The following is a 27,922-nucleotide window of genomic DNA, read 5'->3' on the forward strand; positions in this document are numbered from 1 at the left end:
CAATACTGGTTTCTGTATGCAGAACACTTTGTCATTAGCCATTCTGCTAAGGGAGTTGTGCAGTGGTATTTTTGCCTGGACGAGGAAAGTTTGATCAGCCTCTGTTTGAAAACCAGATGCTTTTTTCTGTGGCCACCCCACCTCTAGGTAGCCACGAGATCATTCCCTGCTACTTGCCACTTCCAGCTAAACTATCCCATGAGGCTATTTCAGGATACCGTTTTTCCTTCAGAAGTCTTCCATGTAAATATACTGAATTGACCAGCAAAGTTTTGACCGTGACTGTCTTTGTTTTGCAAAGTTCTCTTGTAAACAGGCACCACGCTGGCTTCCCTGAATAGCACCATCAGTGCAATTGAATTGGAGCAACAAAGGTGTAGGAAATGAAATGTCCATTCAATTTCCTATTCATGTAAATGATAGTTTATCATACTGATTATTAGCTTCATGTGTAGTTGGGATCTGTGATGGTTCTTAAGCCTTTTATTGCCTTTTTTTTTAATGAACTGCAATAAAATCTTGCTTCACCTGAGAGCTGACTCAGTGTTGAGGCATTCCCCAAACTTAGTCCTGTTAATTCGTCATTACGTATGGCAAAGAATGTCACCACACTACAAAGCAGCCATGAGGTATCTTTACCAGTTGCTCATTCTCTGCACGATGTTCCTTTTTAAGACTGTGTGGATTTTTCTGGAATTAACAATTTTAAGTAATCTGTAAATGTAGTTTTAATAACGATACCTGGTATCTTTATGACATCTCTCCTCGGTAGGTGAGGGAATGCCGTCCAAAGGAACTAACAGTACACAAATGGTACAAGTGTGAGGGTCAGGGACAGAGAATTGAAATTACACTCCTCAGGTCAGCCTTTGGAGCAGCAGCAGGGTCAAGAATAAAACCCAACTCTCTTTAGTTCCAGCTGAGCTGCATATCAGTGTATCTCTTCAATTAAAAAGTGCCTGCTTGTAGTTAAGGAGATGTGGCACCATGTACTGGAACTGTAGCCAAATCCAATGTCCTCTGAGTCAGTGTGGAGGAAGCCTCTTCGCTGGCATTTTTGGAACAGAATACAAGTCTACCAAACTCTGAATTCAGGCTTGACCACCAGCCTTCCACATGCCTAACATCTCAATTTTTCCAGATGAACATGGGCAAATAGTCACGTGATCATCGAATACCTGACAGACTGCTAGGCTGAACAGTCCGTTTCTTACAGCGTTAGTGCTCGTGCACTTGCTGCCTGCACTAGACTTTGGAGTGGAAATAGGGGTAATTGCACAAACAGATGGTTACTGCATAGGCACTGCTGGGGTCTGCGCGTTTAAGTACCTACTTGTGCTTAGGAATGGGGAGTTTAACACCTGTGTTCTCGAGGTTTGCCAGTCGTTTGGCACTTGGATCATTTGTCATATCATGTTTTGAAATGTTTCTTTGGAGGCACTGACTGTTACCTGAATATGCGTAGAGAATTTCTCTGTGTGTGATATGGTATTTTAATGGAGAAAGCTGCTATCGCTGTAGTAACGCCTGTTACAAGTCTGTTAATGACTTCTGGACTTCCTAAATCAGTGATCAGAAATTAGTGGACAGTTTTCTTTCAGTCCAGCCAAGACTTATTTTTAAGATTAATATGTATTGCAGAATAACTTTAAAGAATCAATTGGTCTAACATCTTATAAGAATGTCTTACAGTAAAGGAAATGTGGTATTTTAGCATGTCTCTTACTAAGGCATTGCAGTAATAATTACATGTAAATTCAGTTTAGTGGGGATAAATTGAAGCCAAAACAACATTTCAAGTGAAAATACTCATAAGAAAACTTTTCCATAACACAGCTGAGGGAGAGGAAGGCTGGGGAGCTGTAGTGAAGAATAAACCATGCTTCATCTGTGGAAGTGGAAATGAGCAGAGCCAGCATAGTTCCGATATCATGTCTGGCTGTATTGAACTGGCCGGTTTGGAGTGCAGCTCTGAGGCTGGACTAACTCGGCTCCTGCGGTACAGATGAGTCTGTGACCGGGAGGATCTCTGTTTCTCTGCTCTAGCGGCATCTCCAGCTGTTTTGTTTTCTACTTTGTGTTGCTGTCTACAGCCGCTAAAGGCAATTATTCAAGCGGAAGCCACAAAGTGGTTACTTACACCACTTACACCATCCTTTGGTGCTGCAGAACAAAGGAACAGGTAGAGAAGAGGCCACATGAGGACAGGCGTGTTCCCCTTCTCTGCAAACGCAGCTTCAGCTGCCTGTGTCTTCCTCTGTTCCTGCAACACTGAAATAAAGTGTTTCCCTATGCCTACACCTCGCAGATATTCTCACTGAACTCTGCACAGCTCAGTGATGACTGCAGGTGTGTGTAGGCAGGACTGGCCTGGACAGAGAGAGCAAAGATTAGTGAACAATTAAATTTTCTACCTTTTTTTTTTCCCCCCTCCAACTGCTTTTTTTCTGGGTACGGTTGATGTGACCTTTGTCAGCTGATGCGAGAGATATGATGTAAGGCAAAGTATATATATTAAATTAAATGGACAGTTTTATGTGTGCTTTTATAGATCTACTGCAGAAGATGATGTTGGGCCATGTCCTTAGGTACTGTAATCTGGTGTAATTCTATTGAGGTGAATGCTATTATGTCAGTTTGGGTAGGACCTGAGAACGTAACGTCTTGACAGTATAAACTGGCAGCTTTTGATTTTCACTCCCTTGTACTACAAGAAATTGGATCTTTATCTATCCAGTTCCGATGAAAACAAATTATTTCATTGTCACCTACTATTAATTAGCTATTCTTCTATAGATTTTCTTCCGTATAGTTGAGAAAGTTTAAACACAAAAGAATTTTCAGAAGCCACTGTAAGTACTAACCCACCTGTGCATGTGAAATAGCAATTTCTGGTACCAGGTGGGTTCTCCAGAAATATAACGTGTCTTTTATGTACATGCATGTGCAACATTAAATTGTTTCTGCTCACGGAGGTCGTGGGATTTGCACACTGGCCTGGAGGTGGCAGGTTGCTGATGGGAATTTGTTTAATCTTTGCAGAAAAAAATTGCCTTCCAAAAGCTGTTTCTCACCTTGGTATATAGTGCGAGGGGGACATGTTGAGGCATGCTCTTTTCTGTTTGCTTTCAATAAAAAAATCTTTAGCTAAATAAAAAAAAAAAAGGAAAATTCCTTTTTTTTCCCCCTCTCAAGTATATTTTGGTAACTGAAGCACATTCACACTTGGAGAGATGGTCCTGTTTTGCAAGGGAAAACCAAAACATTCCCGTGCAGCTAATATTGCAGCTCCTCTGGTGTCTTAAGTTCAGGCCACAGCAGGGGGTGCAGACACCTAAGGGGAATGTGGTAACTTTCTGGATCTTTTCATTGGAAGAAATAATAAGATGAGTCACAATTAACCCATTCAGCTAAATTAGTACGGCTAATTTAGAGAGAGAAGAGATGGGGAGTCTTTTAAGCAAGGTTCCAGTGGAGAGAGGCTGCTTGGGGTAGTCTAAGTCACCACATAGACTGGGCAGTCCTGTCCTTGCCATTGGTGCTGTTATACCTGACTTTCCTTTGTGGAAATCAAGAAATTTTTGGCCTCACTCTCTAGTTTCAGAGAGCTATTGCTTTCTTGAATGACTGAAAGTACAGAGACAATTTCCTGAGAAGGTATCTACACCTTCACTCTGGAGGAAACGTGGTGCGCCGCGCATAAAGGGTGCTGTGCCCGTGTGAACAGCTGATGGCGTGTTTTATTCTAGGCTTGACTTTTCCTGACTTCTGTAACAGCTGTCTGGCTTGCCGGCCACACTGTAAGTTTACTTGATTGCCCGCTGCAGTAGATAGGGCTTTTCTCCTTGGCTGAAACACTTTGAAAACCGTTTCTAAGCCTGGGTTCTTTTTTGTTGTTGTTTTTGTTATTGTTTTTTTTTTTTTGTTTGGTGTTGGGGTTTTTTTCTGCTAAAGTAGTTAAACTTGACTTATGAAATAAATGAAGCAATCACTGCTCCATAGGCTCTGCTTCTGGCTTAGGCCTCTTAGTTCTAGTGTTTGCCCTGCAGGAAAGTAGTAGTCTTTTTTTCTTACATCCCTTCAGGCCCAATCAATACATTCATCTTTGCCATTTCAGGAGCCATAAATTTGCTCGCTTTCTTACAGCCTTCTCTTCTACATCCTTCCCTGAGATGTCCAAGCCTGATGTAATGATCTTGCTTTGATTATCTTGCTCTGGCATAACAACGGGCTTGGTCCAGGTGTCCGGTGTCAGGGAGTGCACTACTCCCTAGGAGAAAGGGGCTCTCCAGTCCAAGTATCAGCACAAAATATTTAGTTCCTCTTACACGATTAATGCGGAAGGAGTGGTTTTAAGTATACTGGCTATGTGTAGGGTTCTGAACAAGTACTTTAAAATAAAAAAAATCAATGGAAATAAACATAGCGGCAAAGTAATACGAAAACATGTACCACTGCCAAAACGGAATGCATCTGTTTTTCTCCACCATCCCATGTGGCAGAGCCTGGGAAGCAGATTGTTTTCTTCTCCGGACCATCAGCCAGGGAGTCGAACGTGTTGCTTGGGATGTTTTGAGATAATGGGAGGCTGAGGCCAGATCTGAGGATGTCAAATTCTTTTGGCATCCTAAAAAGGACAAAATTACAGTTGCGAAAAGGTCATCCAACCTATCCACAGCCTGGAGGTGCTTCCAGGTGACCTGTCAGTGTTCCCAAAGCCTTTTTGCTGGTGGGGCAGAGGAGCAAGAAGCCAGCAGCAGGTGACTCCATGCCTGTGGCCGGCTGTGACATCTTGCATCACAGCAAGTGCATTCTTAAATTTCTAAGTGAGAATACAGGCTGCTGCGATTCTTTGCCAAGCAACTGCATTACTCACCTTTTTCCCCAGCTGTTTGCATATTTGCAGAGGTACCATTTGCATGTCGTGCACTGCAGGCCTGTGGTGGAGTTAGTCAGAAATTGTCTTCTGCTGGAAACAGTTTCCTCTTGTGCAAAAAAGAAAAAAAAGTATTAATGCCATCAAGAAATGCTGGATGTTTAGGAAAAAAAAAAACACATTAAAAACTTGAAATGTAGAAACCGCACATCGTCACCTACCTGATCTGTGCAACCTGGAGTTTTTCTTAAATATAAATACCCCTGAGGGCATTTCAGCAAAAGAACACTTTGTAATTTGCCACAGTGTGACCTGCAAAGGAAAACACGCCATAGCAGCAGCAGCTGGGACCATAAAGTGCTGTCTTACTGGCTGCGCTGTGATTAGGCAGTGAGGACTGTTTCTAACCAGGATGAAATCTCTGGAGCGTCTCTTCCTCGAGGACTGGTGGGTGGATTAGCCGTCAGGCCTCTGAGGAACAGGCTGAAAGCCTCTGTGTCGATAGCTGTAGGGACACCGTTGGAATAAGAAGGATGACCAGCACATCCAAACCTCTTTTTTTAAGGATTTTTCTTGTTTTTTACCATTAGTCCTTTTCTAGTTTGCTTTATTTAGCTGTCTTGAGAATCCATGTCTGGCAGCAAGTAGATGAGTGTGTGTGTCTTCCCTTCTCAGAAAATAAGGATACGTCTTTGGTCCACCACAGAAGCAGCTACGCACTGGTGAGATGGGTGAGCTGTAGACATTTCTAGAAGCCGAGTGCTTGTGGAGAAGCCCCTCCATCATTAGATAGCTGCTGAATGATGATTGATGGACTTTCACTCGACAGAGCAGAGGACAATGCTGGGCTAAACCTGGGGAGCGGATCTGCCACTGCAGCTCTTCCCCCTTTGCTTCTCAGATATCTGCGACCCCAGTGACAAATTGCTGCCGAATGTAGATCCTGCAGGGCACGTCTCTCCAGCCAGTCTCCTTGTGCCCTGTGAGCACTGATTTCCTTATCTCAGCAGTGCTTTACTGCTTTCTGCTTTAATTTTTCCAGCCTTTGGCCCTTAATTTTTTTTCCCCCCCATCACCATGTGGCCATGAAAAATAAGTGTCCCGGGTGAAGAGGTCAGCGTGCAAAGCTGCCCGTTGTTCAAAACACAGGCCAGGGTGGCGTTTGTTCCAGGGAGTAGCACCTGAAGGACAGGTCTGTTATTCCATGTCTCCTTAGTTGATGTGTTTCCCCAAAAGGCAGTAATCTCCAAGGAAGGAATGGCCTGTCTGGGAAAATAAAGCAAGACATGTAAATTGCTTTAATGGGATGCTCCAATGCATTTGTATCTCCTTAAAAGGAAGCTGAACTGCATGCACAAGATGACAGTAGAGTTTATTTTCACATGTGGATTTAATAGCCTACCAAGATGTAACTGTGTTTTTAGTGCTAGAAAAAGTCCCCAGGAAAATAGTTCCCTTGGGTGAGGTCAGTGTCCTCCTACAGTCAAGTTTCAAGGGAATGAGTTAAAGAATTTTTGCCAGTGGATAGCCTGGTTACGAGGCAGGGTGGTTAATACGATACTGACCAAATTATGGTGATGTGGAAATTAATTACATCTTCTTCACAGAACAGAGAAAGTAAAAGTGCCCCAAAGGCCATCTGGGGTTTAAAACTCCGCTTGGCTTCCTGCTGGAAGGTGCCGCTTGCCACTCTTAGTTCCCTTCACAGCACCATTTGTTACCCTTCCCAAATACTTATTTGATCATAGCTGTAATTAAATTTGTGCTGAAAATGTACAAAGCAGCCTGTATTTAGTTTCACATGAAATCTGAGATCCTCTCCACTGAAGCAGAATCCTGGCAAATCCTTGGCCAGAGCAGCCCCCTTCAGAAAGTGAGAGAATTTAAAATGACCTAAATAAGACTGTCCCACAGATACGGCACTTGTTAGGTTAAAGCAGAGGAAATTGTGAATTTTGGTCTCCATCCTGTTTGACCATTTACGCTATCTCCTTATCAACGTACTGTGCCTGGCCCTGGGAGATTGGATGGTGTCTGGATACAAGAGGTACAATTTAGTGTTCTCAACTGCTTGAAAGGCACCGGATGGTGATTTGTGACCTCTGGCGATTGGTAAGATAAAGCTCTGCAGAGGGGATGTCCTCTGCCCTGCCACTAATCCTGGTCAGAGCCTGCCCAGGCTCCCCATGCACACCTTGGAGATGGAGCTGGAGCTGAGCAAAGGCTGTGACCTGATCGCTCCCGAATCATGGGCAGTCTCAAATTTAGATTCAAGTCTTGCAGGCTGTAGTAGATGGGGAAAAAAAAGAATGTGCCGCTGCCAAAGGCGTATAGATGTTTCAGAGGAAATTTAAACAGTAGGCTGTGTGGTAAAACAGAAACTGAGACTGCTACCTGAAATGATAGCCCCGGCACCGCGCTTGGGGAAAGCCCATGAGACAAGAAACGGAGGGTAAAGTAGTCTAAGCTGGGAAGTAAACTGTGTTTGCCCTGCGATAAGGCTTATTAACTTAAGCACATCAAAGTATAAATGTAGCTGCTTTACTCCTGGACCTGAGCTGACTCAAGCAAAGCCATCCTGGGAGTCTCTTCCCAGTGCTCCTGTCCAGGATCAGCTGCCGCTGGTGCTCCCGCTCCAGCAGAGATGTCCCCCAGAGCCACATTTGCAGCCTGCCACCGACTGGTATTACCTGCTCTCCTGACACCTGCCGTGCTGCTGCAATGCTGGGAATGCTCGGCACTTCGGGAGGTATTCGGGACTGAGTTAATTTAATTATTCTCTTGCTTATTGCCTTTGAAATCCACTTAGTGATAGGGAGGAGGTGCCTTGTCCCTATCGTAGCTGATGGCAGCTGGCCAGCAGAAGTGTCTGCCTGGCAGGATTGGGAATGGAGAGCTGAGTCAGGGTAGGTTTAGCTTCAGGGCACTGGGCAAAAGGGAGAGAAAGAGAAATTACTGTGTTCAAAGCTGTCAGCTATATTCTTGACGGATTATCCTCTAGAAGAGTCAGGCCAGGAGCTATAGTGTTGTGAATTAGAAGAGTCTGTGGAATTGGGAAGAAACATGAGAACCGTTGTCCTCATCCTTGTCAGTGCCCAACCAAACTGTCAGGCTTGATCTAAATCAATGACAGGATTCTCACCAAATTCACAGCCCAATATTTCAGACCATTTAACTCATCACAGCGCAGTTTGGAGCACTAGCAGCCAGGCTGTATGGTGGGATGTGGAGTGCAGCCACTGCCCCAAGCAGAAGAGCTTGCAACCAGCAAACTCAGTCTGTGCACGGCCCGAGTTTGAGCCCAAGTGAGGTAACGCTTGTGTCTCTCCCCACTGTTTTACAGTCTTTCCACTGACCTCGTCATTATCATCTTTTATGGCATCCCATGAGCTATTCAAAGCATCAGAGGAGGAAATTAAGGGCCGTATACTGTCCAGGCTCTGTGGTCCTATGTCCCCTGACGAGCTATTCTCTCCTGGATGTGACCACAAGTGGCTTCGATTAATGTTGCAAAAGACTCTGAAGAAAGACTACAGAGAGAAAGAAAAGAAAAGTTAAAATACTACTCGAGATCTCTCTATTTCTCATCATGCCCTGCTTGTAAACCCCTACCTTCCCCTTCTACAACAGATTTAGACATATTCTCTTTCATTTTCTGGCCCTGTCCCACCCTGTCCCACAGGATTGCTAGTCTTCCTTGCATCCTAACTGCATTTGGTGAACTTTTCCTGGCTGTAGCCATCAGTCTCTGCTCCTTGCTGCACTGGGAGCTACCACCAACTCCTTCCTTTCCCTGCTGCATTCCAGGCCCTCTGGAAGGGATGACTTTGGGTCTGAGACATGATATAGGCTTTAGACAGGGTCTTTTCTAAACTCCAGAAGTGTTTGGACCTGGTCCACTTTGGCTGGGAGTGCTCTTGTGTGAAGCGGTCCCAGCAGTCACCTCTGCACCCAAGTAATAGCTTAGTTAGGGAACATGTCACCTCTCTTGTTCAGAAATTATGGGCCACTGTATGTGTTTGGAGGAAAGGAGGGCGGGATGGGAGAGGAAAAGAGGAGGAAGGAATTAATTTTGAAAGTACATTGCAAGTTACATTTATTTGATTGTCTCTAATCATTCAGTCTTCTGTTATATTGCTCATCTCCTTGGGGCTTGTGTGAAAAGGGGGAATTTACTGCACTGTAAGCCAGGGCAGTGATTTGCAAAGTGGGGGCACGGGATGTATCCTAGGAGAGAGCAGGGAACCAGAAAAAAGAGGCGGGGAAAAAAAAAAAGAAAAGCTGTGAATCCCTCTGCAGAGGTGTAAATCTGCCGTACGTTACCCGCTCCCCGCCAGCCACCCATGGGGACGTCTTTGGAGGGGAACAACCTGCCTTACCCACAAGCGGCTCTTGTGCATCAGCACACGTGACTGGTCAGAAGTAAGGACCAGCGGGTGGACAATTGATTCACACCCTGGCTCCCCGTACACCTCTTTCCCCTTGGAATAACCCTTGGATAAGAAACTTTCTCAGCAGACCAGTGCTTGCTGCTCAGGCCTCCTGGATGGAAGCACAGTCTGACTTCACGGTAAATGAGGACTTCTCGCCAGCCAGGGAGAGTGGATGCAACAATTCCCTGTAGAGTTATTGTAGCTGTCCTCCCCAGCTGAGAAATGTTTGGGAAACACTTGTAACTCTTTTTCTCAGGTGTTACAAAGAGGATTTGTTTTGTAAATAGTGAAGCTGTTAATTGCCTTAACTTTAATAAGACTGAAGTGAAAAGGTGTTAACAAGTTTCTGTTGCGCTGTGTTGGCGATGAGCCACCACGGGGAGCTGTGTAGGGGGAAGGTGGCGAAGCTGCTATGGAAGTCCCGTTGCTCTCTAGAGAAGAAAAACAACTAAGGTACCAGTTTAACCAAAGACTTGGGGTAACGTGGGAATCTTCCAGGAGGGATTTAACTTGAGTCACTGTGCAGCTCGGTTCAAGAGGATCCCACTTCTGTCAGGCAACATGGACTGGAGTGTCCCCATGGCAGCACAGCTGTGAAGGTCTCACCTGGAAGGGCTTTTAAGGGTTGTTGCCTCCCTCTGCTTCTCACAAGGCACCGGTAGAGGGAAGCTCCTGCAAGCACTGTGGGAAGCCCAGGTGCTTAGCAGCTTTGAAAATCAGGCTGGTGGGGTTTAGGGATCTAACTTAAAGCACCTCACTTTAAAAAAGGAGTGTTGCTTAAGATCAGAGTTGACATTTCAAAGTCACTAAAAGGTCACAAAAATCTTTCCTATACACTCCAGCAAGTCAGATGCCCAAATTCTCCATCTTTCCCTGCAAAATCCCCGTCAATAAATCCTGCAGAAGGCACCACACAGATGCTTTTTCATCCTCCTCTAAGGGACTGGCACTAGCAGGGGCTAACCAGGGGCTGATTAAGGCCCTTTAACTTTGTCATGCTAAGGGTTGGTTTTGCAAGTCGAAAAGGACATGTGACTTGTTTTTTAAGACTTTAGGGAATTGCTGGCACTCACTGGTTTCACTGCACCAGATGCAGCGTGACCGGGAATCTACGCTGCATATGAAAAGGTCGCTTACCCTGTTCAAGAGAGGAGATTCTAACACTTGTCAGCTTGAGTGATGGAGACTCTGCATGGAGAGCCATAATATTCATGTCAGAGAATTGCCAAGGCCATGCGGAAGTGTTGAAGATGGATGGCCTGGGGATATACTCCTGACACTTTAATATGGGGGGAGGATACAGCACAAACATCTCATACAGAATTATAATCCATGAAAGGGCACTGGTGGCATAAATTAAAGGTAATCCACCAGGCAAGGAGTTTAACAGCTGAAGTGAAGCAGGCTGGGGTAAAGGAGGGCTGCTGTGGGGTGTCAGGGGAGGGCACAGCCTCCAGCTGGGGTGGGGAGGAGCAGTGCTAGGCCAGAATTCATCCCTCTACAAACCACTTTGCAAAGACCATCCATGCACGTGGCTCGTCAGTGCGTAGCCTTCCCGGCTCGGTTTCCCTCTCGGACTTGTCGCTATATCGCACAGACGTCCTCTCCTCTGTAGTCAAGAGCAAAACACTTTGTCAATTACAGAAATGCAATTCGCAGGTTGCTGACAGTCACTGTAGAGCAACATGACTTGTCGGGGGGCTGGGGCAGGTATCGCTCCCCACGGCACATCACCCTCCGAGCACAAAGGTCCCTGCCAGCCTGCAGTGGGAGGCCAATGAGGCACACGGCCAACGATCACAGTGTAAATTCTCCATCAGAGCCATCCCTGCACTCTTCTGGGAGAGGGAGGAAAAGCAACAGCATGGATCCAACTTCTGTGCTGGGTGACATCCTCAGCCTGTACCGGTGGCTCCGAGGTCTGCACTGCCGCTGCCTAGATGAACGTGAACGCTCGCCTGCCTCCGCGTGAACGGCGCTCCCCGGGACGTGCGCTCTGTCCCTATCAATAGCGTGCTGGCATGGTGTGCACCTGGGCTTCACATTTCCTCCAGGCAGCGATGGAGGTGACCCTAGCCAACACCATGTGCGGAGCCAGGCGCGTTTCCCTGCCTCGAGGGGAATTAGGCTGTGGGGGCATTTCCACCTACAAGGAAGAAGAAACAAGAAGAAAAGCTGGTGAGTGGGTGGCCGCTGCAGCTGTCGAGCACTCGCCATGGCTCCTGGTGAAGGCGCCGTGATGGGCGCCTGCACGGCAGCACGGCCAAGGGGCAAGAGGTGAGATGGTGTCAGTGGTGATCCTGGGTTAGATGGGAAGGTCCAGGAAAGCTTGCAGGCTTCGCCTGGGCCGTTATCCTGGTACAAGCATCCCAACACTGACTTTCTGAAATCCTATCAATAGCTGAGCAGGCAGCTCTGAATAGACCAGCACTGGTCTGTGCTAATGCTATAGCTGGACTGTATTATTTCTTCATTTAGCAAATGTTTCCCTTTCTCATTAAAAATGGAATATAAACTAGTCCTTTCTGAAAATAAAGGCACAGATACACTGCTGGAAAGGTAGTGGGAAACCTGCACAAAGCCAATGGTGATTTCAGGCCAATCCAGCTGCTGTCCCACAGCTTTCTTATCACATAGGTTACCCTTCCACAGCAATGGCTGTGCTCCGTGCGCTGCAGCTCTGGCAGAGCCTGCTCAAACACAGAGGTGCTGCTCCAGGACTGTCCCAGCAGCTCCGCAGCCCTGCCCGAAGCCCCTGCTCAGGGGTTCAGTGTGGTGTGCCTGCTCCAGGGCGTCGCCGGCACAGGTCCTCTGCATCCCTCTCTGCAACCCAGCGCTGCGAGGAGCCTTCGGCCCTGAAGGGGAGAAGCAGTGCTGACTGCTCTTCAGGGCCAGGCAGCAGGATTTTGGTTTGAGTTCATACAGTATCTGGCCCCAATTAAGGTTTTTACTTTTTCATTGTAATTAGGTTTGTTACTATTACTGCAGGACAGCAGTCAGGTTCCTCCTCAAGGGTTTATAGGGCCAGTCCATCCCTTCCTCCAAGCCAGCAGTGAGTTACAGGTGTTTGGGATCTGTGTTACAAATTGGACTTGACTTTGGGTAACCATGAGTAAATACATTCAGGTCTGGAGACACCATCACTCCCTTCCAATGCTCTTTGGTTGTGGTTAGAGAATGAGCCTTTCCAACTGGCAGATGATGTGACTTTGCTGGGCGTTGTTATTTTGAAAACTGTTGTGCAGGAGCTGGCTGTCCAGGTAAAATCACCGCTGAAATGATGAAATCAGCCTGATGGGTCGTGTCGCACAGGCAGCTTTGGGGTTTGCTACCCTGTGCCACGCCGTGCACGTGGCATTTCTGTGTGTGTTGTTACCAAAAGCGAGTACCAGTGGGCAGGGGTGTCGGGGCTCCCTGACAGTGCTGTGATGGATTAAGATGGTCCTGAATTTCTATTGTTTTGTAGTGAATGTAGTGAGAATTGATGACTCTTGTATCCGAGCAACAAGGGGGAGGATGAGAGAGCTTCAGCTTCTCCAGGACTGTAATATCTCTGGCAAGGTGCAGCTCTAAGCCATAGAGTTGTCTTTTGTATTTGTTCACGGTCGGTATTGTCTCTGTGAGCTATAAAAAGAATGGAAATTTGTTTCATGGGATGGTATGTAACTTTCTCTTGAGTTCACTTCAATTTGCATTTGGTCTCTGGCTTTTGCATAAGATATGCTTGTTGCTTTAGATAGTTTGGGTGCCAGAAATATAAATGGATTAAAAAAAAAAAAAGCAGTTAGACAAATTCAAGCAAGTACAGTTCATCTCCAGCATTTAAATGCAATGCTGTGGATATGAGTGCTGGCTCAGCAAGCCCCTGGCTGCTGGTCGGGGGGAATGGAAGGGTTCAGCAGGAGAAGGATCAGTCCTGGCCGTGGCATCTCTGCTCCTCTCTGCAACCCCTTTCCCTGTCCCTGCATGGGACAGATATCTGGTCTGATGCTGTGGGCACTTGCAAACCTGCCACTTCACGTCACTTCATGCCACTGCAGTCATGTTAGTTTGAAAAGGTGCTGCAGAGAGATGTGTAGGATACACAGCATGTCCTGAACATGCCCGCTCATGGAGAGTCCTCATCTCCCAGCATTTACCTGTGCAGTTTATTAACCGTGGTATACAGCAAGATGTTTTTTTGTGCATGGGAGTTATCCTGGTGAAATACTGTTTCCCTCCTCTGGGTGCACATCAGCAGCAGCTGCCCTGTGCTCTGTGTAACCTCATTTTGTGGCCCCGTGGGATTTTGGCAGCATGTTGTGCCCACAGCTCGTGGCACTGCGCAGGCGTGGGGCTGGTGCTGCTGAGTGCTGGCCCAGGGCACCTCGGTGGGGCAGCAGCAGTCCAGGCAACCACAGCAGGTATTATGAAAATAGAGCCTGCGTTTCTGTGCAGACAAGCCAGCCAGTGTATAAGATGCAGGAAAGAGGTTTGGTTTGTTTGTTTTTATCATTACCAGTTCAGCCTAACTTCTGATGGGTTGTAAACACTGTTGCAGCAACACTGAAAATCGTGGAGTTTCTTGCTTTGGCGGTGTGGCCTATTAATTATGGAAATTTTAGAATTAGCTACTCCAAAGGCAGCAAACAAGGCCCCCAAATGGATGGCCCGCTGGCATAGCCCTTCTAGCTGTAATGAAACCGCTCTTTGCAAAAATAAATGCATGGAAGTCAGTGGTGCTTCCCGACTTGCATGTTTTACACCTTGAGCTTCCTGATTTGGCTCAAGTGTGTGTCGGGGCTGTGTTTGCACTAGGAGCTGTAGGGATACCCGGATACAACAGCATCAAAGCATTTGTAGTGTGGGCGCAATGTGCTGGCAGAACTTTTGTGTTTTGGGTTGGTTTGTTTGTTTTTTGGTTTGTTGTTCTTGGCTTCTTTTCACTTGTCTCTCCTCCTCCCCTGGCTGGAACGTAAACCTGGTAAAGCATCCCTTGCCCCTGCGTCATGGGTGCAGGCAGTGGCACAGCCCTGGCTCCCTCTGGAGCACTGCTGTGACTCCTAGGAGCAATCCAGCCCTGGAGAAGCCAGGAGAAGAGCCAGACCCGCCTGGGACAGCAGCAGCCGGCGCGTGTCCCCTCCTGCCCTCCCCGCACCCAGAGCAGCAGGGAACCTGCAGACACATTCACAACCGTCCCCAAGTTTTCTCTCCTGTCCCCAGTTCAAAGGGTTCCTCTCGTGCCTCCAAGAATTTTGCACTCGCTTTCCACATCAAAGCAGGGCAGCCTCGCATTGTCTGGGGGATGTCGGGCCTAGGCAAATTAAAGAGGCATCGGGAGCTTCAGAACTGGCTTTAGCCAGGCAGTGCCTGCATACTCAGCACTTGAAAAAGGTTAGATATTACAGTGATAGGTATTAAAGCAAACCCTCTGGGGATTGAAGGCTGCAGCCAACTTTTGTTGAGGTCTAGGAGAAAAACCTTCTCGCTGGCTTCAGTGGCTGTTGGATTAATGATGAGAAATGGTGGAAGTGCTGGGCTTTACACAGAAAGGGGTGCTTTTGCATGTGAAGTCATACTGCTAGGAAGCCAGAAAGGAAAAAGCCAATCCTTTTTATTGTGGTGTTTATTGCAAAATACAGTCCAAAATCTAACTCTTTAGGGATACCTTCAAAATATATAGAGAAAATAGATTGTGCTAAGCAATAATACAACTTATTAATAAACAACATTAGGCATAAAGAATTCTGAATTCTTATCTGCTAATTAAAAAAAAAAAAAAGGTATAGGAATTGTAAACAACTTAATTTCATCCAGTACAAATACATGAAGCTACTGTCCATTTGGGGCAAGAATTCTGGTATCAATATAAAAAGGGGACAGGGAAGATATGAAATCTGTAAACACTGGCTTGAAACATATCAAAGCCCTCAAAAAGCTCCAGTCATTGTAATACACACTGCGACGCTGCAAAACCGCCTCTCACATGAGAAAGTGCATAAAGTTCTCCACTAGAAACACTGCTGAGCAGTTGCTGTGCGTGACCTGCTGGGCCGGGGGTGCTGGGATGGAGCCACCCAGTGAGGCCCACTTTAGGCCACCGGCGCCTGTCCCCGCCTTGCTTGCCGTGGGGCTGGAGCCCCACCGCTGACCTGCTGGATGTGGTGCAAGGGGCTGAGCTGACTGAAAAAGTTAAATTCTTTCCTCTGTCCAACACACAAATAAAGTGACTCCCCAAAAGAAAGAAGCTGCTGGTAAATAGTGAGGAAAAAACATGGAAGCAAGAAGGACTGTGCTCCCTCAGCGCCCGCGCCTTGTGCTTCCTCATCTCACAGCATCAGCCGCAGGAGGCCCCATCACCTTGTGCGATGCCCCGCTCAGCCCTCCGGACCCCACAGCTCCCCGGGGACGCTCCTTCCCATCCCAGCTCTGCTGCTGGCTGCTGAGCGTGGGGACACCAAAGCGTCCTCCTCGGGCACCACGGCTGCCCTCTATCTCTTATGGCCCTTGTTCCTCCGCTTGATGTGGTTGGGGACGGCGGTGGTGTTGCGGCGGGCACAGAAGTGCTTGGCCACCAGCTGCCGGCACTGCTCACACCGCACCGTGCAGCACCAGTGGAACTTGCAGTTGCAGCTGGCCACCACCTCCGTCCTCCTCTCCTCCACGCGGAGACCGCACTCGGTGCACAGCCGCCGGCAGCTCCTCTTCTCCCATTGCGAGAGGTTCTTGCCGGTCTGGAGGCACTCGCGGCCCTCGGTGCCGTGGTGGCCCAGGCTGGCGTTCCTCGTGCAGTAGTCGGGAGAGTCCTCCAGGAAGACGAGCTCTGTGGGGTGGACGTGGTGGAAGGTCTCTGCCGTGGCTCCACGGCTGTCGGCGCTGTTGCCAGCTCTCATCCGTCTCTTGTCCATCTCCAGCTTGTGGGCTTGGTCATATTTTATCTTCAGGTAGTTCCCAATCTCACGAAACTCGGCGAGCTGGAGCCAGCAGGTCTGGATGCTGCAGCTGCCTGACACCCCATGGCACTTGCAGGCTCGCTTCATCGTGGCTTTCACAGCCTTGGTGGAAAAGGTGGATAAATTAGGAGTGTCAGAGCATCATTATTTAAATCCCCAAACCAGGCTCTACAGCACTTCTAATTCCGGGGGCAATGGGTCAAAAGTGGCTCGTGCTGGGCATGACTTTGGGTCCTTCAAAGACACGAGCCGAAGCTCTTATTTCAGTTCCTGGAAAATATCTGTCCCTCTTCACTAACGAAAAGGACAGAGATAACAAGTGGGCACAAACTATTGTCTCCAGCCCTTGCAGGAGCTGTTTCTTCAGGAAAGAGAAAAAAAAGCACATTTGCCGGGTCGTGCCCTTCTCATGCTGTTCTAGTCTGCAGCTCGCCTCGCTCATCAGAGCATCAACCCACCATCCATCTCAGAAGTTTCATTCAAAACGTGTGAAACTGCTTCAGAATAATCATACCCACCCTCTCTGCATCTCCTCCAGGGAAGCACTTCACAGATATTATCTACCTATCTCCCTCTGGTATTTATAAGGTCTCAATCACTGGTATCTATGTGAGATTAAGCCTCGACACACCCTATGAGATAGGTATGTTAAGTGTTGCCGTCCTTGTTTTCACAAACAAGGAGGTTTGGCAAGATGCTGAAAGCCTCCGCCGGCCCAGGTGGGGAGTGGGGGGCGAGCCTGGCGGCCGGCTTGCGAGCAGGGCTAGCTCACACCTGGCTTCCCCGGCCAAATGGCTTGGAAATGCGTATTGCAAGAAAGCAAGGTGGTTCTTGCTTTGTTTTACAGACCAGACAAGCACTAGGTGAGTAAAAAACCTGCGCATTTCTGAATAACTGGTGTGTGCTAGTAGTTAACTGCGTTACACGCAGCTGCGGAAGCTGGAAGTGGGAACAGCTCTTACTGCAGTTCCTTGTGTTCAGTTTAGGGCCAGATTCCGGCTGTATTTTTCCCCTGTGCGAACACTACAGAGCCTATATTGTCACAGGGGGCTGGAGATGGGGACCTGAGCAGCCTACCAGACTCTTGGATTTTGTTTTCAATATAGACATTATTATTGTTATTATTATTATTTTATTTTACTTACAAGTCTCCCGACTTCATTGTTGTGCAGGTTAATCAGCGCGCGGGTATCGTGCCCTGTTTCCAAAGCATCCACAAAGAGCTTGGAAATCCTCTCCCCAAACTCCACGTTGTCGCTGCATCCTCCCCAGACCCAGCCTCGGCCACCTGCAAGACAGATGCACTCTAAGCACAGAACCGTCCCGCTGGGCCAAATTCTGCCCTGAAATCCAGGGGGGGATGCGTGTGGGGATGGAGAAACAACGTCAGCCTGTCTTGGTATGGCAGCTCACCGACACGGCCGTTCCTGGAGTCGTCGCAGCCGCAGCTCTCGAAGTCTCCCATGCTGCAGTTCCTGGTGAGGGTGTACATGACACCGGCCGAGCTGATGGCGTGTACAAAGGATGTTTCCCGGGTAGCTGGGGGAAAGAGGAAAAAAAAGCTGTCACATACAAACATAGACACTGGTACTGGCAACAAGGGATTCAGCAACTTGGTATAATACTGTGCAGGTGTCCATGTATGAGATGGAGTTTCTTGGCAACAGCAGGATCGTAAGGTAATGCCCGGGTCCTGCTCTGGCTAAGGTTGGTTATCACTTGCTTCACCTGGTACTTGGTTTGTCTCTGTCCTTTCCTGCTTAGGGGGTATGTTCACGCTTCAATCTTGCCTGCTGGGGAAAATTGTCATTGATCTTGTTCCAGTCGGTGGTTGAACCTGTGCTAACAGCTGTCTGCACCTGCACTTCTAATTCAGTGTCTTTTTTGGCTTTCCTAACATTCAAATCGTGATGCTGTTCTGGGAAAAAAAAGAGATTTCTGCTTGTGGAAGCAGTCAGCGTTCAAATACATCCACCACTTTCTTATGAAGATGATTTCTTAGTGCGTGTCTCTGGTTTCTCTCTTCGTCTCTCCTGCGTTTCTCCCCGTTGCACGCTCAGGTGCCTCTAGCATTGCGCTCCTGGGATGCTGCACACAAAGTGGCAGGAGCAACCCCATGGAGCAGCGCTGCGGGAAGGACCGAGCTCTAGCCTAGCACGGATGGAGATCCAGAGAGAACCTGGGACTCCTAGAAAAATCTTAGCGCTATTTATTACATCCAGTTAATACAGATGGAGAAAAACAACCATGATATTTGGGACACACAAACCCTTCTCCATCGGTCAGTTTAATTGGCATCCCCAGCTCTCTCCAGAGGGTATCCCAGCTTGTACCCAAAGGTATCCCGGGATGGGGATGCTGGTGCCAGCAGGTAAAGGCGCACTCACCGCTGCGGAGCCGGTTGTGGGTGGAGAGCTGCAGGGCGCTCTCGGGACAGTTCCAGCGCTCCCACCCAAACTGGAACTTGCACTCCTCCATCCCGCTGTGCGCCCCGGCCGCCACGCTGCTGGAGTACGTCAGGTAAGCCTGGCATGGGAAACAGCGGGGTTAAAACCCACCATGTTTTACCATTTATCAACGAAAACAGACAGAAATGGGTTGCGAGTCCTTTCCCTCCTTACTCGGCAGGACTTGGAGATGATATGCTCCAGGAAGTCTGGTTCCTTGGAAAAGAACTATTTCCCATTTGCAAAACAAAATTGCTCTACTTAAATTCCTCACAGCCTATGTGTTAAATTACCTTAGGTCCTGTCATCAGAAAGTTATTCACAGACCTGAAACAAAGAAAAGAAAATGAATCACAGTTTACCACAGGCTGAAGAGTATCCCTAAAAAACGTCCTTTCCACTGAGTTGGACCCTACCATGCTGCTGCATGGAGAACGGCGCCATAGACCCCCGTGATGGAGAGGATGAGGAAGGTGCTTCTCTTCATGGCTGTCACAAGGAGCGGGGTTGGATCCCTTTCGCTGATCCGTAGCTCTCCGCACCGCAGGTCCCCGAGTGAGCAGGGCCGCCTCCCTCCGCTTCTTCCCAAGGTGAGCTATTGGGATGGAGGAAAGCTGCGGGAATCTGCAACCCTGATATTTATAAGGTGAAGTTGTGAATAGTCAAAACCCCCCATTCATTTGCTACCCAATGACTTAATGTGGTAAAAAAGCTCCCGCTCCAATGGGTGACAAGGAACCGCCTAAGGTTGCACTTCAAAAGGCGGCGCGGTGTCCCTGGGAGCGGGATGGTCTGAAGGAGAGCAAACTTCCCTAACAATGGGACACTTTTAACTCTCTTCCCCACCGCCAGCCATCCCTTTCTCTTGGCCCCAAGTCTGCTTGGCTTCTCCTTTTCATCCTGTGCTTGCCAGCGGAGGCTCAGTCCCTGCGTCCCTCCGAAATAACAAGCTGATGCATTTCTATAGTTCCCCTGCTATCTGCCTGCTCCCTCCTATGAGAACTCCCCGAGGAGTTTTAACAACCGTTCTGTAAAGATCTATAGGGGATAGACCTCCCAGGTCTTCTTGATTTGAAGTGATGCGTTTAGCGGCCGGGCTTTTTTCCCTCCTCGCCTCTTTATGATGATGAAAGTTTCTGCATTTCCATCCTGATAACAGTGTGCACAGCTCGGGAGTGTTTGGAAATCTCTCTAATTTACGCGGCTGCAGCTTGGGAACACTGTGTGAATCATTTATGTGGTTTGCTCCATGCTCCAACGCTGTAATTAGGGGAACAGTTTTCTGGGGTTAGCAATTTCCCTACGGTGACGGCTGCTGCAGCAAAAGCACGGCTGCTTGCTGGCTCTGCAGGCAGGAGCGCTGCTCGTACCCCCTGAGACGAGTGAGGGGCCTCTGCCACTGCTGAGCCATCGGCTGTGCTCAGGAAAGGAAAATCCTTATCAGAGGAAACCCAAAAAAGCCTCTTAATAGTTACGGCCGATATCATTAAGGGCTGTAAAGAGCTGTAATGCTGTGGATGGTGCAACAGCAGGATGGTGTTCGTGGAAACTTCTTGGTCTGTTTTCCTGTGGCTGAATGGTCCCGACTGGGGGCTGGCTCACCCTGGGCAGGGATTCTGCCTGCTGAGTGGGGCAGAATTGTGGGTGCTTAGCCCAAAAGCAGTACTGTGCCGTGCTGTGCCAGCAGTGCCAAGCAGTCCCCCGGCTCCGCCAGGCACTGCCCCGTGGCACAGGGGCGCAGCATCTGCCCGGCGCTGGCTCCATGGCAGGGCAGAGGTGCTGCCCTCCTCCTCCTCTCAGCTCCCCGGCTGACCCCCGGGTACGGCCGTCTCCTGGGGTTAATCACTGCTACTGCAAGGGGACTCACAAGGGGCTGCAAATGTGAGGTTCAAGGGAACGGGACTGCACCGCACGCAGCACCGGGGGGCTGTGCCATGAGCAAAAGGGGCCACAATGGGATAAACCCCACCTTCGCAGCTGGGGGAGCAGCCGCAGCCAGTGCCACTGCGGTCAGGTAGGAGGCTGTGCTTTAAACACATTTGTGAAGCACTTTGCTGTCTTGCCATGAAATGCAAGAGACCATTGCAAAGCCAGCAACCTGCCCTATGGTTTTACATGTCACAGCGCCGGCTGGCTGAAGCGCGGCTCTATCCGCTCAGGTCCCAGGCAGGTGGGGGCCTGTCGCTCCTCTCCCTCCTGCCCAGGAGCAGGCAAGCTTCTCGCTGTTCCTGGCTGCAGAAAGCACCGGGACTCTCCCTGTCCCGCTGCCCATCAGCATGTTAGTGAGCGAGGGAACTGTGTCCCTGGAGACCTGCAGAAGGGAAACCTGGAGTCAGTTGGGCAAAGCCACAAACAACTGTTTGCAGCCGGAGGATTAAAATTGCAGATTGGTTGAAAAGCAGGGATGTAAAATACCTTCCAAGTGAGCACAAAGCTGGTGTAGACCCGCCAGCATGGCAAAACCCTCTGTGAGTCAGCATTTTAATCATTACCATCCCGAACAGATCCTACTTGTTAGAGCTGGAAAAGGACAATTACTGTGAATAAAGTGTTACCCATGTATCAGTGAAGTTCATTGATTAAAGCCCATGCATACGGTTTGGAAATCTGCTGTGCGTTTTCTATGTGCACACAGGTCATTTTTGGGTTTGTGTCTGGCTGGGCCTGGGGGCATATTGATGTTTTGGGGTTTTTTTTCTCTTGTATGAGAGAGCTTGTACAGCTAAAAAAATGTTGGCGTGTCTGCTATGTCAGTTCACACATGATATTCCTATCACACGCCAGAAGAATAACAGCATCTCTGGGCGTGAAGCTCTGCTGTGAGCAGTCGCTGCAGTTGGCAGGATCACACAGCTATTTGCCTGGGCTATTAAAAATGTCCCTTCCAATTAAAGTCACAGGGATCTTAAAAGTCACTGGCAACGCTGTCACTTACACTAGCTGTCAGCAAACAAAGCAGCGTGCTGGGACAAGCCTTTCCACGCTGCTGCAGTTTTTTGCTGCAGTTTTTTCCTGCATTTACAGCTCACTCCCAGCGAGTGGGAGCCAGCACTTCTGTGGGCTTATCCAGCCTGACGGGACTGCAGCGATCCCAGCTGTATCACCGCTGGACTTTCCCACCTTAGGCAAAAGCAGACTTTGGTCCTGCTGCGTTAATACATTTTGCACTTCTAAAGGGCTTCATGCAACATCCTTGCAGTAAAGCAGATTAAAGATAGCTGTCTCTGTTTTACAGTTGGGTAAACTGAGGCACGGAACTGGGTGGTCTTATGATCTCAGGGTAAATCAGTGGAGAACTGGACTGGGCGTAGCTGTTCGGAAGCTGATTCTGGTGCTTTGCTCCGTACATCGCAGGGCATGTGCGGCTCAGGAGGGCTGCAGCGGGGCTGGAGCTGCCCCTCACCCTTGGGAAGAGCCTGCAGGTCGCAGCCTGGGTCACCTGAGCCGTAGGTCCCGTCTGTGAAATGATGCTGAAGGAGTTTCACTTTGGTTTTCCCGCTGCCTAGAAACTTGCTTTTGGTTTGGTCTTGGATGGGGGAAAAAAAAACACCTGAAAGGGAAGTTCTGTTGAATTTACCCCGTTATGCAGAAAACTGTCAGTCGTTCTGGGCAGCCTGAGACCTCCAAGTGAGCCGGCAGCTGCCTGGCGCGGTGGCACCGCCGGAGTTTGCCTTGGCTCCTCGTGCTGTTGCAGGGCAGGCTGTTTGGAAAGCGGTGTCCTGAGTGTCAGCTGGAGCCCCTTGGCGTTAATGATAAAATGTTGATGCTTTGTTTCTTATTTTCTTGCTACACGACCAAACAGCCAGTGCTTTTCCTGGGACAACTGAAATCCTAAAATATTTTGTTATCTGCCCCGAGTCAAGAGGTAGTAATAGTATATACAGCCCCATGCACCCATAAAACCCTCTTCACATCAGAATAAGGGATTTAAAAGAAGGCAGAGATGAGATAAATAGGTTTATATAAGTGCCACACACTCTGATGGGCGGCAGGCCCCTCAGGGAAGGGCTCATGGCTTTCAGGGCAGCGAGCTCCATGGCTGTGGACAACAGGAAAATAAAGTACAGACCACTTGCTAAATTGCCCTTGGCAGGTGACACATTCAGACCCCTAGCGTCAAATCCTGCATTGCTGGCTTCGTTACAATAAAAATCCACCTGGGTAATTAGAAAGCTACCCCCTCGCTGGCAAGGTGGAGGATGTTTTATGGTGCTCTGCCGCACCGCTCACCCTGGGAAGCCACCCAAGCCCCCGTGGGTGATGCTGTGTCCCTGGTCTGTACGCAGCCAGCGCTCAGCAAAGCGGACCTGTCCCTTTCCTTCAAAATACTCCATCGCAGAGGACTGCTGCCACAGAGCAATCCTCCTGCATGCTCAGCTCTATGCAGGAATTGGGTTATTTTTGTCTTCCCAATTTTATTGGGGAAAACAGGTCCCCGTTGCTCTGCCTGGTCCCCCACAGACTTCTGTGGTTCCCAGCAGGACCCCAGCCCTGGACCCAGCGACGCTGGTGGGATTTTTGCCTGTATAATGAATGTGTTTTGATTAATGAAGAGTAATTGAGGATGGAGGTGAAGCAGAGATCAGGTTTTATGCCACACCTATCCCACCACCTTAGTCCTCTTCATTCCTATTCCGGCACATAGTTAGAAGTGGCCCGATGTTCACTAAAAACAAGGTTAAAACGTCCAACTGTGATGGTTTAGGTGCTTTCCTCGTGACAAAACTATCTCAAGGAGTTCCTGCCTCCTGCTTCCCTACAGCAGTTTGCCCCGCTCAGTTGTACCAATGCAGCTGGTTTCTCTGTCTTTTAATCCTGATTCCCAACACAGCCTCATGTACAGCGTGATGGGGCAAGGAGCAAACTTCTTCAGAGAGGCCAGGAACGAGCAAGTCCAAGGTAAGAGGCTCTGCTACTGAAGGAAACACATCCTGGAATAGAATACAGGACCAGCAGGATGCCAAAAACCAGGACCATAGGAGGCTCCAGGTTGCACAGTTTGGCCTTTATGTCTTTTGATTTCAGGAAGCAAAAAACCCAAATTCTGGTTTTTCCAGCCACAAGTTAGCTGGGGACGAGGTTGTTTCCCAGCAAGGGCTGCCAAGCCAAGGTGATTCAGCAAGAGCATTAATGGGGATCGTAGAAATGGCCCCAGAGCATCACAGAGCTCCTGGGCCTGTGTGCACAGGATGTCAGGTTTGGGCTAGAAAAGAGAAGAAGCAGCAAATGAGGGAGGAAAAGCCTCTTTTTTCCATCAGCAAGAAGCAGAGCAAGGGGTTCAAGGGCGGGATTTAATTTGCTGTGGACCCGTCATGCATCAGGGTTGAGATGGGTGAGCACAGCCCTGTTGTGGCATTGGGGGATGGGCTGGGTGATGGATTGGGGTCCTTCCAGCCCGATTGTCTGCTCCTCTGCTCTTAGGGACAGCAGCCGGAGAGGGGTGTTCACCCTGCGAACACCCTACGGGTGTTCCCCTGGGGAAAGCCACTTGTTGATCCCCACATTCCCATGCGGCACTGCCAGCCCTGGATCCCAGCCACCGTCCCCCAGCACTGGGGCGTGGAGACGAGCAGCTTGTCTGGCTGGGACCGCTGCGTGTCGGCTCGGGTGAGCTGGGGAGGCTGCAGCCCCTGGCCAAACTGTCTGGGGAAGGCTGTGGGCACTGCTGCGGTGGAGGTGCGGGTGAGCTGCATGCCTGCCAGAGCAGAAGCTCACATGAGTGTTTGAGACGACAGCTTCAGCCCAGGAGCCAAGATGGGATGTTGCTCATGGGAAGAACAAGGCTATTTCACTTGCAAGCAGATAAAGGGCAGTTCTTCCCCTTCCTTCCCCTGGTTTTGCATTGCATGTTTCAAAGCTATACTTTTCCACTATCTTCTCGCTCCAGCGACTTCCCTACTCCCATCCTAAGCCTCTGCCTCCCTGCCCTCACCCATTTCCAAAGCCCCAAAGGCAGCTCCCTTGCCCTCCCAGCGTGGGGGCAATGAGCAGATGACCCTGCAGAGTCAAATGTCTTGATAAAAGCTCTGGCACGTTGCTCTGCGGAGGCGCAGGCGGCGGCATCCCCTCTGCACTGCGGGGGTAAGTCACATCTCCTGCCCCAAACCTTCCTGGCCCTTCCAGTGGAGCAAAACTTTTCCTTGCTGAGCATCTACCCCTGGAAAAAGGCTGTTTGTCCGTCCTGGCTGAGTTTCCACTCTGTGCCTCCATCTCCGCAGCATCCAAAGCCGATGCAAAGCTACTTGTGGGCAATGGCATGTCTGAACTTGGTCCCGCCGTGTCCTGAGCTGCTCCAAAAAGCAGAGCAGAGTAAAATGCCCGGGTTTAGATTAACCTCCAGGTTTCAGCGACTCTCAAGAAGACCCAGCTGCCAGGTTGGCCCTGGAGAGGCAGCTCCACGACCTGATCAGCCTCACCTCACCTGCCTCCTTTAGGTGTGTCCTTCAAAGCCTACAGGGCTGTTTACACAGCAGCGTTATAAAGTAGGGACAAGTGTTTTGTTTTTCTCTCCTTCTTTAAAGGAAGTGTTATGCAAAACGGTGTTAGTGCAGCAGATAGGTTACTGCCTGCACATCTGCATGAGGGGAACAGATCTCTGTCCTGGCGATGTGTCACCTCAGCAGATAAAAGCTGTCCAGGAAGAGATTGGGCACTTGATATGGAGGAAAATTATCACCTCCTTCTTAATCATTCCTGGCCAAACTTGAGTTAAATTAACTGATTACAACCTGGCTCATGTGGTGCTCCCCAGCCTTTCCCAGCGTGGTTCCTTGCGCTGCCCCTTCCCTGCTGTGGCTCTGTCACCCCTCCTGTCCCCCATCCGCTTCATGTCACGGGGAACAGATCTTAATTTCTGAGCTGAAGGACGTGCATGATGGTGGTGGCTGTGTCTGGCACACCGAGTGTGGGAAGTTTTGAGACTCACAGAAGAAAACGGTGATTTGAGCTATGAATATTTTCTTAAAAGTCATCTTTATTTCTTTGGGTGGAGGCGATTCTGAGTAGAAAAGCCGAGGCTTCCTCTGGGGGATTCTGGGCTGGAGGGTAACTTTAAAAGCACTTTAAGTCTCCTTGGGAAAAATAAAGTGAGGAGAAAACTTGCTTCTGCCACCTGTTTTGACCCAAGAAGGCGGTGGGGAACCTGTGCTGCTCAGGGGCTTTCTCCCCCCCATGCTGCCCACCATGGCTCCGGCACTTTGCTCTTCTCTCCCCGCCCAAGGAAGCTCTTCGTGCCTTGCCTGTCTTTTCACAGGCATCGAGCTGTGTATTTCCATTTCTTATGGAGCGGGCATTGATGTCATGTTCATATATATGCTTTAATCAGTCTGCAGGTGAAGGCACTACCATGCATTTATTATTCTTTTGAGGTGGGAGGAGACGTCTCCAGTGTTACCTGAGTTCATAGCAAAGTGACAACCCATGGCAAGGTCTCTGGCTTTACTAAATCAGTTTTAGGCCTTTACTGTTTGGTTTAAAGTTGACCTGATGGGAACATGAAAGGTGGGGATCTGGTTCCCCACTGATCCAACTTGTCAGTGTCCTTCAGGCATGGAGACCCCTTAGGACCCTCTGTGGGATGTATTTTTCCCCTTTGAGAACAGATTTCCTTGACCATATTCCCTCCCTAAATCCCAAACCAGCTCTGAAAACCTGAACTGTGGTAGTTTCGGAGGGAGCTTTGCTCAGGCCCTTTGAGCATGAAAACAGCATATTTTGCATCTGTTAATTCATGGAAAAGAAGCAAAACCTGCAATGCGGGATCAAACACAATGGTGCAGCATAGCGTGAGCGGAGGGTACAGTGGCTGGCAAGGATGCCTGTGGTGGGGATGCCTGGGACAGTGTCCCCAGGCAGTGTCCCCGCAGGCTGGGGACGAGGCTCCCCCCTGTGGGACGTCCCCGCACCGCACACCCATCCCGGCCCATCCCAGCACCCACCCGTGCCTGGTGGCAAAGCAAGGCTAGGACACAGCTGGCACTTGGGTGGCCTGTGGGCACGTACGGATGGGACAGGCTTGCAAAGTCCCTGCGTCTGAGTAGCTTAAGTGGCGGCTGATGAAAGTGCCCAGCGATCCCGCCTGGAGAACAACCTCCAGTCATTTTTTGATGCTCGTTGCTCAGGTTGGCTGGCCTGTCCCTGGGTCTTTCGGGCTGTATGGGTAATGAAAAATCGCTGCGTTGTGGCTCTGCGGTTCGTCTGGCCACGCTCGGTGTGAGGAGGAGCTGCATTTTAGCAAAATGGCCTCTCAGGGCCAGGAAAGCTTATCTGCACACAACTATTTGGAAATAACAGAGACCGTGTTCGGGGACTCTGCGTTGCACCAGACTTCTGCTGCCTGTGCGAACAGGAGGGAGGCTGCCCAGGTGCCTCTTGCACACGGAGGTGGCTGGTATCACCACTCCAGATTTACACGTGGTGAAACCCAAGTGTAATGAGATGATGAGACTTGCTCAAGGGGAGAGGCCCAGAGCACAGGTTTCCTAAATCCTGCCTGGTTCACCTCCCTGGCAGCCTGCCTCTCTTAAATACCCCACGGTGCGGTTGGCACCGTTACTATACATTAACCGCAGGGTGAGCTGGGTGCTGCCAGTCCTGAGCACCGGCAGGTCCGGCGGTAGGCACCCGCTGTCTGCGAGAAAGCTCAGCCCGGATCCCATGGGTGTTTTTGTTCCTATTTGGTTGGCAGCACCCGGGGGTGTTAATCTCGAGGCTCAATAAATCGCCTTTCCGAGGGGTCTGAGTGTGGCATGGTCCCCTGAAGCAGGACCCCCCTCCCCAGGGGCTTGGTGTACCCTGACGCAGAGATCAAGGTCACCAGCGGGCGTTGCCGGTTGGTGCATTTACCCCAGCTTTACAGAGGGAAACAGCATCCCTCCCATTTGAGCATGGCTCTGGGATTTATATTTTTTTAGCCCATTGTGAATACTGAGTGCTATTTTAGGTTAACCTTTTTTATTTCCTCCTTGGCTGTGTCCCACTGAATGCTTTAGACATGAAGTTTAGAAAATCAGGTAAGTTAAAGCTTTATTAATGCTTTGTACAGCTAGGAAATAAATGAAGCCAGGGCCAGTGCCGTGAGGAGCCAATGCACATGTCGAGGCAGCTCCCGTTTGAAATAGTCTTCAATTATCTATTTTGAAGAGGGAGGCAGATTCCTGCGGCTGATACAGCCATGCCAGTGTCCTGACATTTCCAATTCCCTGGGTATTTTTGAAACACATTAAAAGAGAAATA

At 49.3% G+C, this 27,922-nt stretch overlaps 1 protein-coding gene across 1 annotated transcript; it reads right to left on the reverse strand.

The window, feature by feature from the left end:
- Positions 1–15,779: 15,779 nt before the first annotated feature.
- On the reverse strand, positions 15,780–19,175 carry WNT8A (Wnt family member 8A). Its single transcript, XM_075101008.1, has 6 exons — positions 19,105–19,175; positions 18,982–19,015; positions 18,629–18,767; positions 17,655–17,780; positions 17,387–17,529; positions 15,780–16,343 (listed from the first exon to the last, which is right to left on the reverse strand). The coding sequence occupies exons 1-6, from the start codon at positions 19,173–19,175 to the stop codon at positions 15,780–15,782; spliced, it is 1,077 nt and encodes a 358-aa protein (XP_074957109.1).
- Between the last annotated feature and the right edge of the window lie 8,747 nt (positions 19,176–27,922).

The sequence above is a fragment of the Phalacrocorax aristotelis genome, chromosome 8 (assembly GCF_949628215.1).
Source record: "Phalacrocorax aristotelis chromosome 8, bGulAri2.1, whole genome shotgun sequence".
NCBI classification, from domain to species: domain Eukaryota; kingdom Metazoa; phylum Chordata; class Aves; order Suliformes; family Phalacrocoracidae; genus Phalacrocorax; species Phalacrocorax aristotelis.

Bases quoted from the DNA above. Each gene is read 5' to 3' on its own strand.
- WNT8A (XM_075101008.1), bottom strand. From the start codon at position 19,175: ATGAAGAGAAGCACCTTCCTCATCCTCTCCATCACGGGGGTCTATGGC. The intron at 19,016-19,104 runs GTAGGGTCCAAC...TCTTTGTTTCAG, and splicing joins GTTCTCCATGCAGCAGCATG to GTCTGTGAATAACTTTCTGA. The intron at 17,530-17,654 runs GTGAGCTGCCAT...TCTGTCTTGCAG, and splicing joins CTCCAGGAACGGCCGTGTCG to GTGGCCGAGGCTGGGTCTGG.